This window comes from Natator depressus, chromosome 1 (assembly GCF_965152275.1).
Source record: "Natator depressus isolate rNatDep1 chromosome 1, rNatDep2.hap1, whole genome shotgun sequence".
Lineage (NCBI taxonomy): Eukaryota > Metazoa > Chordata > Testudines > Cheloniidae > Natator > Natator depressus.
This window is the reverse complement of record NC_134234.1, coordinates 250,931,882-250,945,366: the sequence shown is the minus strand read 5'-3', so window position 1 is coordinate 250,945,366 and position 13,485 is coordinate 250,931,882. Positions and strand designations below refer to the sequence as shown.

Here is a 13,485-nt window from a genome sequence, read left to right as displayed (position 1 = left end):
ACAGCTGAAAGCACAATGGAGCTGCAGTCTTTGGGTGGGGTCTTTAAAGCACTCTTTTAATCAGAGACACTTTTGGGTGAAATAATGTAATATGGAGACCTCCCATCCCACCAAGTTATTCAACTCATAGGTAGAATCATCTCCCCTGTAGTTTTACCTTCCCCACATCTAGAAAGGAAGCTGTCAGAAGAAGTCAAACTGCAACAATTTAATGTTTCACAAGTTCCAAGCAGGACAGAATTAGAACAGTTTTGAAAAAAGGGTCAGAGTCATACATTAAGTGGAAAATAAAAATATGCAGACAGCATAAGACCAAGTTCTAAACTGAAACCCTATACTACTTTTAAGCATTTAGTTACAAGAATTCAGAATCACTGAATAATACATTTTGCTCATAACACATGCTACAAGATGGTGGTAGAGTTGTATAGATTATAGCAAGAAACTTCTCAGGCTACACTTAGTTTTCTGCAAGCTTCATAGTGTCTTATTTAAAAAAAAAAACAACATTTAAATGGCTTATCAAAAAGGGTAAGGAGTGTGTGTTTTAAATTTAACACTCTAAAATCCCCAGAGATTCCATAAAGATTATTAGTAAGGGTTTTGTTGAACAGTGAATGTAGTAATATTTGTGAACCTTTGTATTGTTGATTGTCATATAACTCTGTGTTAAGGGCTCTGAACTCTCAGATGATAAACTTACATTTACTACATGGTCCTCTTCAATCCCCCAAAATGGTATATGACAGATTAGCAATGCAAGATGCTTTACTCAAATAAGATGAGTAAATAATTCCTTTAGTTGGAACCGTAAAAAAAATTACATACTTTAAGATTTCATTTCCACTTCTACAGAGTTGCTAGAAAACTGTCACATAAATATATATTTAACAGTAATGATGTCTAATGAAGAAAGCTGCTTCAGATCACAGCTGAAGTACCAATGGTTCAGACATACTAGTTGACTAATTTATATTGAATAGTTTACCATACCAACATCAGTTAAACAGGAATAAAAATTTTAGACAAGTGATACCTTTTGACCTTTAATTTCTACAGACACATTTATATCTTCCTTGTACAACTATAGCCACTTAAAAGTAAACTCACATGTTTAGAAATTCTCTGCAGGGACATAAGTTTTTAGGAAATACTGCATACAGAATATTCACATAAAATTTTCGCCATCTTTTACAGGCTGCCAAAAGGTTATTCTTAGCTGCAGAGTCAGCAGATCTTGAATAACTGAGCCTGTGTCATGCATTTAGATCCTGCCCATGCACATCCTTGAAGATGTATGAGAATGCAGCCATTCAAAGGAGTATCAAGGTTGGAAATCTGTCCCTATGCAATTCATTGAGATGACATTTCTCCTGCTTTAAACATAGTCAGTCTTGTTTATTTGTTTAAATAGTACAGTGCTGTGTTTTAAGTAAGAGTGTACTTGAGATACAAATGTAGTGACAAAAAATCTTTATATCTTGGTTATAGGAGAAGGTGAATGGTTAAAGCAACAAACTAAACTGGTATGGCATGCAGTTAGACAGCGGCTTTTCTTTAATTAGATCACTCTTCAGTGGTTTCCAACTTCACAGCAAAGAAATTTCTCTCAAGATGACTATGTTGCCATCCGTTACCATATGGATCATGAACCTTGGCTTAATTGAAACTAAGCCATTTCCTTCTGTTGTTTTCTAGCTAAAGAGTCATAAGTAGTAAGCTTTCATTTGCAGGTGACAGAGTGATACCTTTAAAATACACCTGAGATTTAGCAATATTGTCTTTAGTAAAAGATGGCTAAGTTTCAGATATCAACACATCAAAAAAAAAAGTGTCTAAAGCTTGTTCTATGAACTGTGTTGAAATGATGGCCATTAGAAAAAATCTTTACACAGCTTCACTAAATGAGAAATAGTTTTTCAACCATTAGGCATGAATCATTAAAATCAGTATACCGCAAACTTAAAATGCCTTCTATCACAATCCATTTTAAGCATACTTTTTCCCCCCCATCCCCACTTCTGAACATCTCCAGTTCTGTCTCTTGCCAGCCATCACTAACAGAATGCACTGACAGTTTATAATCTGTATAAAAATACAGTTTCAAAAAGCAAAAATATATGAAATTATCAGGCACATCAGAAGATGCCTTTACATAGTTCAAGGATTCCTTATCAAGAGGATGCAGAAACCACTAATAATGGTAGCTGGCACATCATACATCTAGTACTGCAAAGACTGCCAACTAATTTTTTGCTTTCACATCTTAGTCCCATACTGCAAAAGATTTACAGTAAATGAATATTCAAACATGTATTATCCCTTCATATACATGTACTTGGTTCTACAATTAGTAACATTTCACCAGATATAAAGCCTGAATCTAGGGTTTAAATGAACCTTCATACACTGTGCTGTCAGCTTCTTCTGTCCCTTCAGAGGAAAGCAAAAGTTTTCCCATAGCTCTTTAGAAGATAAGCGTTTAAGACATGTGGCTTTGTTGTAGTCCAAATCTTAGCAGATTCCAATGCCACTGACATAGTATTATGGAAATCAACTAGGTCTCAGTCCTTTAGTCAGACTTATCCTTTTTCTTCCCTGTTAAAGGCACTTTACTTGTGACAGCAGATCCTACAGCTGTAATGCCCCCAGCCACAGCAGAAACGCTTCCTTTAACCAGACTCACTCCCATGGAAGGCACTGCTGTAACAGCTGTTTTGGTCACTTCCAAACTTTTTCCTCCAATCCAGGCTACACCACCGATCGTGGCACCGACAGCTCCCTTTGTTACACTGAAGATTCCACCAGTCACACGAGAAAGCACGCCGGGCTGCTGCTGTGGATGATCTTTCAATGAACCTGAAGGACAAAAGTGTAAACATTTGAGTCAGTAATGTTGCGATTAAGCATTTTAAAAGAACATAGTTTATTCATAAGTATTGCTCCTTTTAATGACATGACATATTGTAAGATGTGTATCTTACACGCACTCTTTTGGCTGCCTGCCTGGAAAGTGCCAGTGTTCCCAGGGTTGGTTCTTATTGAAAGGCGAGATAAATGGAGCAAAGCCTAAGGGTGCCTTGATGCCATTTTTTCACAACACGGTTTAACGGACAGTGAGTCTTCCAAGTTTAGATCAAAGGGTACCCAAACTGAGGGTCCCCACAGAATCCTTTGGCTAATCCCCAAGTGTCAGTTCCACCTCTGCGCCTGAAGACCTCATTACCTACATGTACACCTCTGCTGGGCTTTGGCTACTGAAAAATTCAATTTTTTGCAGTAGGGCTGTCTCCCCAAGTGACAGAATTTCTATTCAGAACCAGAGCATGGTATCTACTGGGCCTAAGGGAAGCTGAACTAAGGTTATGTTGGGAAGTGGTTGCGGGGAGGATATCCCAGCTGGGGGAGGGGGAAGGGGGGAGAGAAGGGAGTAAGCTGTTTTGTTTCTTTTTCCTCCCTAACTTTGTTTTGTTTTGTTTGGGTGGTGGAAGGAAGGAAGGAAGGGAGGAGGATGAGAAGAATAGAAGTTCAGGCCGGTTCTTTGCTCCACCCACCTCCTCCCTATCACCATGCACACACATCCAGTTTGCCTACACTGGGCCCTTATTCTACATTTGGGGGAATTCAACATCCCTAAAGACATTTTAAGAAAGTGCACAGATGCCCTGAAGTACCCCATACCCCAAAAGGCATTAAGAACTGCAACTAAAGACTTCCAACAGAAAACCCACCAGTTAAAATACACAGGAAAAACTCAAACCAAAAGATCTTGCTATATGTCACCCTATGCCTCCCTCGTTTTTTCTTCCTGGCATTATGCTTAAAGTTTAATTATAAGCTTTGGGGAGCATTATTTTTTGTTAGCATTATCGAAGCGCCTAGGAGTCCCAGTTATGGACCAGGACCCCATTGTACTAGTGCTGGAACAATTTTTATAGTGGGGGTGCTGAGGATGGAAACCGTGTATTTGGTGTTTGTTGTTATTACTTCAAACCAGGGGGTGTGGCAGCACCCCCAGCACCACTAGTACAAGGCACTGTACAAACAAAGAACCATGTGTTTTATAAAGCTCCTTACATGTTCTAAATGTTGCATAAGAAGCCCATATTCTGTACTTATGGTACGACTAAATATTCTCAAACTAAGAGCAAGCTTTAGAGTTATAGGAAAACATCCTAAACTAGATTGTGCTTCTGTAAGCTTAAAATTGGAAATCCATCCTCATTATCCTCCCACATTTAAGTATTCCAAGTTTCTAAATGTAAGCTTCGAGATGAAGAGAGAAAGACACAGAGTAAACTTACAGTGGAAATGCTAACCCAACCTTAACTATAGAAGCATTTTAATCGTCTATAAACAGAGGACTTTGAGCAGTTTGCAATTTTCAACACTATTAGATGCTGGGTTAGAAAAGCTTCCACACATATACCTGACAAATAGCCTAGTCTCACCATACAGAAAGGCACCGAGAGCATTTGTTTGCATGGTATTTTCAGCATCTGGAATTTACTCCATTAATACCACAGTAAAACTAAGAATGTTCCAAAGCAGCATTCTACAGTGCCAATATTTATTTACCTCCCACAGTACTCAGTCCTCACCAAGTCTATTGCTCTTCTTTCTCTGACACATGTTTCAGAGACAGCAGGGCACCAACAAAGGGCCATAGTAATGAAGTAGTTCAGGAGCTACATAACTCTTATGATAAGGTAGCGGAAGAAAGAAATTTAACTGTGTGGGAAATAAGCAACACACAGAGAAGTGAGCAAGTGAATGGTGGTGAGTGGAACCACGAAAAAAAGAGAGATGCAAAGAGGAGCTAAACAGTAAGTAGGGCAGAAATGACTGGGAACAAACAATCAAGGAAAGAGAGAACACATGCAGGAAAACAAGTGAATGAGGAGTAGGGCAGGAAGAACAGTGAGCATCTCCCCAGGCAGTCACTCACAGACTGCTCCACCAACAGGACTCAGCCCTGACTTGGAACAGTTAGAATATAGTTCAGTTTTCAAGGCTCACTGCCAGTAGAAATGATGAGTTTTGTGATGTGGACATTTATGCACTAGGAAATGAACTGAGATCTACAACTCATTTCACATATGGCACAGAATAGTCAATGATAATGCTTTTAGTCAGTACTGACGCGGGCGAGAGTCAAACCAGTGAGTTAGGCCACGTCTACACTACATTTATGTCAGCAAAAAACTTATGTTGCTCAAGGGGGTGAAAAAACACCCTGGCATAAGTGGTAGTGTACACAGCACTACATCAGTGGGAGCGCCGCTACCGCTGCTCGTTGGGGGGAGTTTTATTATGTTGATGGGAGAGCTCTTAAGGTGGTGCAGCTGCATCAGTACAGCTGTGCCACTGGAAGGTCTCTAGTGTAGACATAGCCTTAGAGATGCAAGTTTCTATATCCATTATAGATGTCCCTAGAACACTTCAGACAAGAGGTGCTATCTCAGTATTGGAAACAATGGCGGTAAAAAAAAAAAAAAAAAGAGCAGAGGGGCATGGTAGCCTCTATTTGGGCATTAAAATGCTGCCAGCTTGCATTAACCTTTCTAGCAGGGTGGGAGATTCACTTACAGTTGTAAGACGTTTACAAGAAGTAAAGAGGGAGAAATTAAACTTAAAATAAAAAAACCCACCATGAGTCACACGGCAAAGAGAGCACATTTTGATTAAGACTCAACATCTCAGACCCTGGTCAATCTGTCCGGGAGATATTCAAGGTTCAGAATTGCTTAATACAAGGATATTATGTGGCATATTTAATACTAAATCTTTTTTCAATATACAAGATGCTTGAAGTTTCCGAGATTGAAAGAATAGTTTGTCAAGTTTGGGGGGGGGGGGGGGGGAGGGAGAATAAAATAAAATCATTTACATTTCGATTGCAATCTGTTGGGATCCTACAGTAACAAATGATTCTTATGACAGGAGGAGTTCTAGATCTTGTAACAAGTTCAGTCAAAAAGGTAGTTTGACTAACTCTCCTTCTCAACAACATTAATGTGTTTAGAGTGAGTAGGAAAAGGGCGTTTGCCACACTGAAGCTAGTTATTGAATTTTGCTATTGACTCATAATAGAGATTATCATTAGAAGGAAGGGCCATAACAGTCCCGGTCACAACAACCCAGAAAGACGCTATTAAATGTATTTGCCGAAAAAGGAACAGCAAAGAAGTTGGTATCCTACTTTCCTCAAGGTGCTTAAGGATTTGCCACCTAAGTCAAAAGCCTATTGATAATTTCACTTGAGTACATGTGTTAGTACAACCATGTAGTTTTAACAGTGGAAACAACGTTATTTCATTTCTTCCTGTGCTGTATGTTAGATATGCAGCCATGACTAATATTCCTCACAGCTACTGGCATTTTCTAGATCTGTTCCATGAAGCTTACTGTTTCTCACTGGCCTCGTTTCAGATCACTACAATGAAGAAAGAATTAGTTTAGGAATGTTCTGTTTATTTAAGCAGAAAATGTATAAGCACATAGCACCTGTTCAAGATGTTGGCTCTACCAATCATGCAGAACAAAGGCTTACAGTGAGGGCTGGTGTAAAATGACTGCAGTCTGCAAAGGGTATTTATATTTTCCAGTTTGCAGAGAGCACTAGACATATTAGAACCAACACTCCTCTACACAATAAATACTTTGCAATTCTGTAGTACTTTTCACCCAGAAATCTCATAACCAGCCTCTCTTCTTTGAGTGCTTGTTCATGTCAATTCCAATCAGGTGCGTGCGCACACACGTGCGCAGTAGCCGGAAGATTTTTCCGCTAGCAGCATCCGTGGGGTTAGCCTGGGTGCCCCCTGAGTGGGGCCTTCATGGTGCCCAATAAAGGGCCCTGCTGACCCGCCACCCCCTCAGTTCCTTCTTATCGCCAGTGACAGTAGCTGGAACTTCCCCTTGCTCTTGCTTCGGCAAGCAGCTTAGCAGTACTTTCGGATTTTGCTTTCAACAGTTAGTTCTAGATGGTTAATATAGCGTAGTTAGTTCACTTATAGGTTTCAGTTACGGGGGATTCCCCCCTTCATTTTTCTCCCCCCCGTTATTTGTCACTGGGGCATGCCACGATCCCTGGGCTTCAAGACTTGCCAGGACCACACGAAGCACATGCCTGACAGTGATCCCCACACCTCCTGTTTACGGTTTCTGGACGAGGGTCACCAAAAAGACTGCTGCAAGATCTGTTGTGAATTCCGACGGAGAACTCTTGGAGAGGGAGCAGCGGCTTAAAATCCTCCTCATGGAGGCAGCTCTCCAACTTCAGTCGGACCCAGGTGCTGGGGATCCCACTCCCAGTACGTCTTCGGCACAGAGCACTCCAGTGCCATCTTCCTGGAGTCTTCCAGAGCTGGGGCAAAGACAGACAAGACACTGCCCAGGAGGCTCGGCACAGTCATGAAGTCTCTCAGGAGCACTCCAGCCTTCGGCACCAGTCCCAATTGCTGGCGCAGAAGAAGAGGATGGAAAAAGGCCGATCCCCCTTGGCAAGATCCAGGGACCAGCCATCTGTGACAACTCAGTCAGGCCACGGCTCTGAAGCTCACAGTGGGGCTACATCGACTCCTGCCCAAGTGAGGCAGTCGAGTCCAGGCCCATCACACTCACCGAACCCCTCACCAGAGGCTTTTGAGGTGGCGCAGGACCTGCTGAGACTCACGGCGCCATTCTTGTCCCCGAGGCAGGAGGATGCACCGGCACCACAGGCTCCATCCCAGCATTCCGTTCAGTCAAAGGAAAAGCCGGTGATGTCGTCATGCTGATCCCCATCACCCACCGACGCCAGCGCCTCCATCCAGGGAGCGCAGTCGGTCCCCAGGCTCCCAACGCTCTACAATGAGAGGTGCAGCGCTGCCCTGGATCTCCTATTCTGAAACATCAGAGTCGGAGTCGTACCGCTCTGACTATAGTAGGAGCAGAAGGTCCAGCTCAAGGCACCACAGAAGGTCCTGCCTGATGCAGTGGCCCTCACAATGGCAGAACCTGCCTCTTTTGGACTCCGTGGGCTTTCCATCAAGGCCAGGGTCAGAGCCAAGGATCCCGCTCAGGAGCTGCATCAGTGGCGTCCGCAATGTTTGTTCCGCCATGACGGCATCAACGCTGTCGGCCGTGACACCATCATCGGCACCAACTGTGGCGCCGCCCTCGACACTGGAGGTGTCAGCGGCTCATTGCGACAGTGCTGGCTGCACCTTCGGCACCAGCATCGTCATGAAGACTCCGGTGCAGATGCTATGCCAGGTGTCTGCACTGGCCCGGGACCCGACATGGGCACCAATACCCACAACCCTTCACGGCACTGGGACCGGGGCCAACCGACCACAGTCCCCTCAGGGTCACAAGATCCCTCGGGTGGGGATGGTAGAGAGCAACCTCCTCCTCCGGCTCCTCCTCTTCACTAGATGAGGCCCTTCCGTAGCCCCTGCTCTGGAAGACTCCAGGATGTTAAAGCAGTTGCTGCGCCAGGTCCCCCAGGGTCTGGGCAATAAGGCGAAGGAAGTGGTAGATGATGCAGATCCTATGGCCGACATCCTGGCCCCCTCTGGCCCTTCCTGTATCGCCTTACGTTTATAAAGACAATTACGGACATGACTAAATTTACGGAGTTGCTCCCCTCAGACTCCGAAAGCCGAATTTTCAGCTTTGGTCGAGGAGTGGAGACTGATCTCCAGGGCGTCCCTGCAGGCAGCACTTGATGGCGCAGATGCTGCCACCAGGGTTATGGCCACAGGCGTAGCCATGAGAAGGGGCTCAGCTCCAGGTTTCTTGTCTCCCCTATGGAGTCCAGCAGACTTTACAAGACCTGCCTTTTGAGGGGGAGACTCTTTTTTCTGAGAAAATGGACAAGAGGCTAAACAGCCTAAAGGACTCCAGAGCCACCTTCAGGTCCCTGGGCCTCTATACACCGTCAACGCAGCAGAGACACTTCCGTCCACAGCCTCCTCAGAAGTTCAGTCACCAGAACCGCCAGGACGGGTCCAGGAGGAGAAACAGGACCAACAGGAGAAGGCCACGTCAACCCTCTGGCCAGGGCTTGGGACACCCCAAGCTGTCTTCAGGGCCCAAACCGGCCTTTTGAAGGCATGGTCTGGGATGGTGTACCACAAAGACTGGATCCACCCCGCCTTACCTTCTCGTCCCGCTACCCCCTTTCTACTGGGCATGATCCCGTATCACCTCAGACCGCTGGGTGCTCCGCATGGTAGAGGGGATACCCCATCCAATTCTGTGCCCTCCCGCCCTTCCACCCCCACTTCCCTGTTCCTCTTCAGGGACCCTTCTCACGAGCAGCTCCTTATCTTTAGGGGCAGTGGAGGAGGTTCCTCAGTAGCACAGGGGCGAGGGCTTTTATTCCCGTTATTTCCTAATACCGAAAGCCAAAGGCAGCCTCAGGCACATCCTGGACCTGCGAGAACTCAACAAGTTCAGGAAGGAACTCAAATTCCTCATGGTCTCGTTGACCTCTATCACCCCTTGGATCTAGTAGACTGGTATGCCGCCCTCGACTTGAAGAATGCTTACTTTCATAGTGCGATCACTCAGCCCCACAGGAAGTACCTCAGGTTTGTGGTGAACAATACCCACTACCAATTTACCATCCTTCTGTTCGGCCTGTCAGCAGCGCCTCAAGTCTTCACCAAGTGGAAGCTCGAGTCAAATTTATCAGGGCCACCTTCGACAATCTCCTTCTAAATGAAAGAAAATCAACTTTGTCCCCCGGTCAGAGAATAGAGTTTATAGGGGCAGTACTGGACTCAATCCAAGCCAGGGCATAGCAGCCGGAAGCGAGGTTCCAAACCCTGGTCGGTATCATTCTAGGTCTCAGACAGTTTCCCACAACCACAGCAAAAAACTACCTGAAGCTTCTGGGACACAGCTTCCTATACCTACATGGTGCAGCATGCCAGACTCAGGCTCCAACTGCTCCAGTCACTGTTATCATTGGTGTATTGACCAGCCCAGGACAGCTGGGACAGGATCGTGACCCTGCCTCACCTGGTCCTCGACTCCCTCCTGTGGTGGCTCGACCCTCAGGAGGCATGCTCAGGAGTCCCCTTCTCCAGTTCAGTCGTCTCTTTTGCTAATGACGGACACATCAGACTTGGGCTTGGGAGCACATCTAGGAGACCGCAGGACACAGGGTCTCTGGCGGATCTGGCTCTCCACATCAACATCAGAGAGCTGAGAGTGGTGCGCCTGGCGTGCCAGACCTTCCGGGCATACTTAACGGGACAATGTGGATCAGTTATGATAGACAACACAAGGGCAATGTTCTATATCAACAAACAGGGAGGGTGCAGGCTCCTCTCCCCGGGCCAAGAAGCCCTCATGTTGTGGGACGTATGTAGAACATTCAATACACCTACAAGCGTCTGACCTCCCTGGGGTACAGAACAAGCTGGCGGACCACCTCAGCCGGTCCTTTCACAGCCACAAGTGGTCCCTTCACTCGGATGTCATGAATTCAATCTTCCAGAGGTGGGGATTTCCCCAAATAGACCTATTCACCATGCAATGCAACAGGAAGTGCCAGCAGTTCTGCTCCTTCCAAAAATCACAGCCCGGGCTCCAGAGCGGACACATTCTTCCTCCCATGGGAAGGTTGTCTCCTATATGCCTTTCCGCCCATACCACTTGTTCACAAGGTACTCCTCAAGATCTGGAGGGAATGAGCTCAGGTCATATCGATAGCTCCAGCCTGGCCCCGCCAGCACTGATACACATCTCTCCTAGATATGTCCGTGGAAGCTCCAGTTGCCCTGCTGCTCTCCCCAGACTTTCTGACACAATACCATGGTCGTCTCCAACATCCAAGTCTCAGGTTCTGCACCTCATGGCATGGAAGCTCCATGGTTGAACCCGGTGGAGCGTCCCTGTTCAGATCAGGTTAGACAAGTCCTCCTTGGCAGCAGGAAACCCTCTACGAGAGCTACCTACCTTGCCAAGTGGAAGAGATTTTCAATCTGGTCAGCACAGCACCATTCCTTCCCAACACTGGCCTCGATGCCGCTTATTCTGGACTACCTCCTCCATCTGAAGCACCAAGGGCTTTCAATGTCATCAGTAAGGGTTCACTTGGCTGCCATCTCGGCCTTCCACCCAGGCGTGGAGGGCCGCTCTGTCTTAACTAACCCGATGGTCAACCGGTTTCCAAAAAGGACTCGACAGGCTATACCCTCATGTCCAGCAGCCTGTCCCGGCTTGGGACCTCAACCTGGTCCTTTCTAGACTCATGGGACCGCCCTTTGAACCCTTGGCGTTGTGCTCCCTGCTCTACCCCTTTTACAAGGTCGCATTCCTGGTAGTGATAACCTCGGCCAGGAGAGCGTCTGAACTTAAGGCCCTAACATCAGAGGCCCTACACTGTGTTCTATAAGGACAAGGTTCAGCTCAGACCTCATCCTGCTTTCCTACCAAAGGTTGTATCACAGTTTCACATCAACTAGGACATCTTTCGCCTGGTATTCTACCCTAAGCCGCATTCTAGTGGCAGGGAACAGAGACTTCAGTCACTGGATGTCCATAGGGCACTAGCCTTCTACATTGAGAGAATGAAGCCGTTCAGAAAAATCGGTCCAGTTATTCGTGGGGGTGGCGGGCAGAATGAAAGGTCTGCCTGTGTCGTCACAATGCATTTCATCATGGAGCACATCCTGCATTTGTGAGTGCTACAACCTGGCGGGGGTTCCTGCACTTCCAATCACTGCGCATTCCACCAGGGCGCAGGCTTCATCAACAACGTTCTTGGCTCAGGTTCCCACTCAGGAAATCTGCAGAACGGCGACATGGTCTTCCATTCACACTTTCACCACGCACTATGCGATTACCCAGCATGCCAGAGACAATGCAGCCTTTGGTACAGCAGTGCTCCAGTCAGTGGATAACTCTGACCCCGCCTCCTGAACTTGGGCTTGAGAGCCACCTGACTGGAATTGACATGAACAAGCATTTGAAGAAAAAACAGTTACCTTCTCATAACTGTTGCACTTCAAGGTGTGTTGTTCAGGTCCATTCAAATACCCAACCTCCTACCCCTCCGTCGGAGTAGCCGGCAAGAAGGAACTGAGGGAGTGGCTGGTCGGCAGGGCCCTTTATTGGGCACCATGAAGGCGCAACTCCAGGGGGCACCCAGGCTGACCCCACAGATGCTGCTAGGGGAAAAATCTTCTGGCTATTGCGCACGTGCACGCACCTGATTGGAATGGACATGACCACCACTTCTCGAAGAACAACAGTTGCGAGAAGGTGAGTAACCATTTCTTGTTGTTGAACCTCCTGGGACTAGCCAGGTGTCACGTTTGTAAAGCGATGGCATAAAGGGCTTCCAAATTCTACAAAAGACTGGTCAAGTGACCTTAGAGCTAAGCCTTTCCTCAAAAGAGAAGCCTGCCAAGAAATTCTTAGAGAACTGATCTTCATGCCAAGACTGAAACTGGCAGGCATCCATGTTTGGCCATCTCTTTAAAGTGATGAATTTTTAGAATTGCATCAGATATGAAGGCCCCATATGACATGTAAGGCCAGAAAAGTTCTTCAGGACAGCTTAAACATTTAATTACAGAAGCTGCATAACTAAGTACATAAACTATGAAGTCTGCACTGGAAACCGAAAGGTCATCCTCAGAATTTTTGCCCTGCTTAGAAGTTCTATTCCATTTCCTCCCCCCACTCCAATTAACATCAGCCATGTGAGCACTAGTTTAGGGTCCAATTCTGACACCCATGCACAGGTTAAGAAATTCTTTCCTCGCAGACAGTCCTACTGAAGTCAATGGTAACACTCACAGAATAACACCAGAACGTAGCCCACTAAGATTTAAGATACAAAAATGAAACTCTGACATCGTAAAACGAAAGTCCACTGAATCCAATGGATTTCACTTTCATAACAGAGGAGAGAGTAAGTAATATCATGCCTTCATGATTAAGAAGGAATTGATTTGATTGGGAAACAATTTGTAATAAATATTTTTACTCAACTAACTGGGGTGTTTATAGCTAGTTGAAATTGGCATTTTTTCAAGTTAGACATTTTTTAAAAAAAAATTCCCTAAAATACCTGCAAGATTTTTATTTACCATTTCATACATTTTCTCCCCTCTGACCAGTTCTGTCAACCCAAATACAAGGTTACACGGGGGGGGGGGGGGGGGGGGAGAGAAGAGAACACAACCCCCCCCGCAAGTGTTTATTCTCTTCCTTACGTTCAGTCTGAACATCTTTACCCTCCATACTCCATTTCGGGGGGCGGGGGAGAGGGAGAATAGCATTCCTCTCTGCAATCCTCCTCCTCAGCCATCTTTTTGTTAACAAATGAGCAGTATCTCCTCCATGGTGTTTTTATCCCCTTCTCTCTCTGTTCTGTCAGTTCATCTTCTACTCTTTCCCCTTCACTCTTATCCAGTTTTGGCAGTGCTTTAATTTCTTCCTCTCCCCCCCCCCCCCCCCCAATCTCTCTACTCAGCT

At 45.8% G+C, this 13,485-nt stretch overlaps 1 protein-coding gene across 2 annotated transcripts in view; it reads right to left on the bottom strand.

Annotated features, from left to right (window-relative positions):
* Positions 1 to 247: 247 nt before the first annotated feature.
* Positions 248 to 13,485, bottom strand: part of TMEM263 (transmembrane protein 263) — a 31,340-nt gene continuing 18,102 nt past the window's right edge. For both annotated transcript variants that reach the window (XM_074949821.1, XM_074949811.1), the window contains one exon: positions 248 to 2,859. In XM_074949821.1, the coding sequence (XP_074805922.1) occupies positions 2,573 to 2,859 (287 nt within the window). In that variant the 3' untranslated portion in view covers positions 248 to 2,572. The remainder of the gene's footprint in view (positions 2,860 to 13,485) is intronic.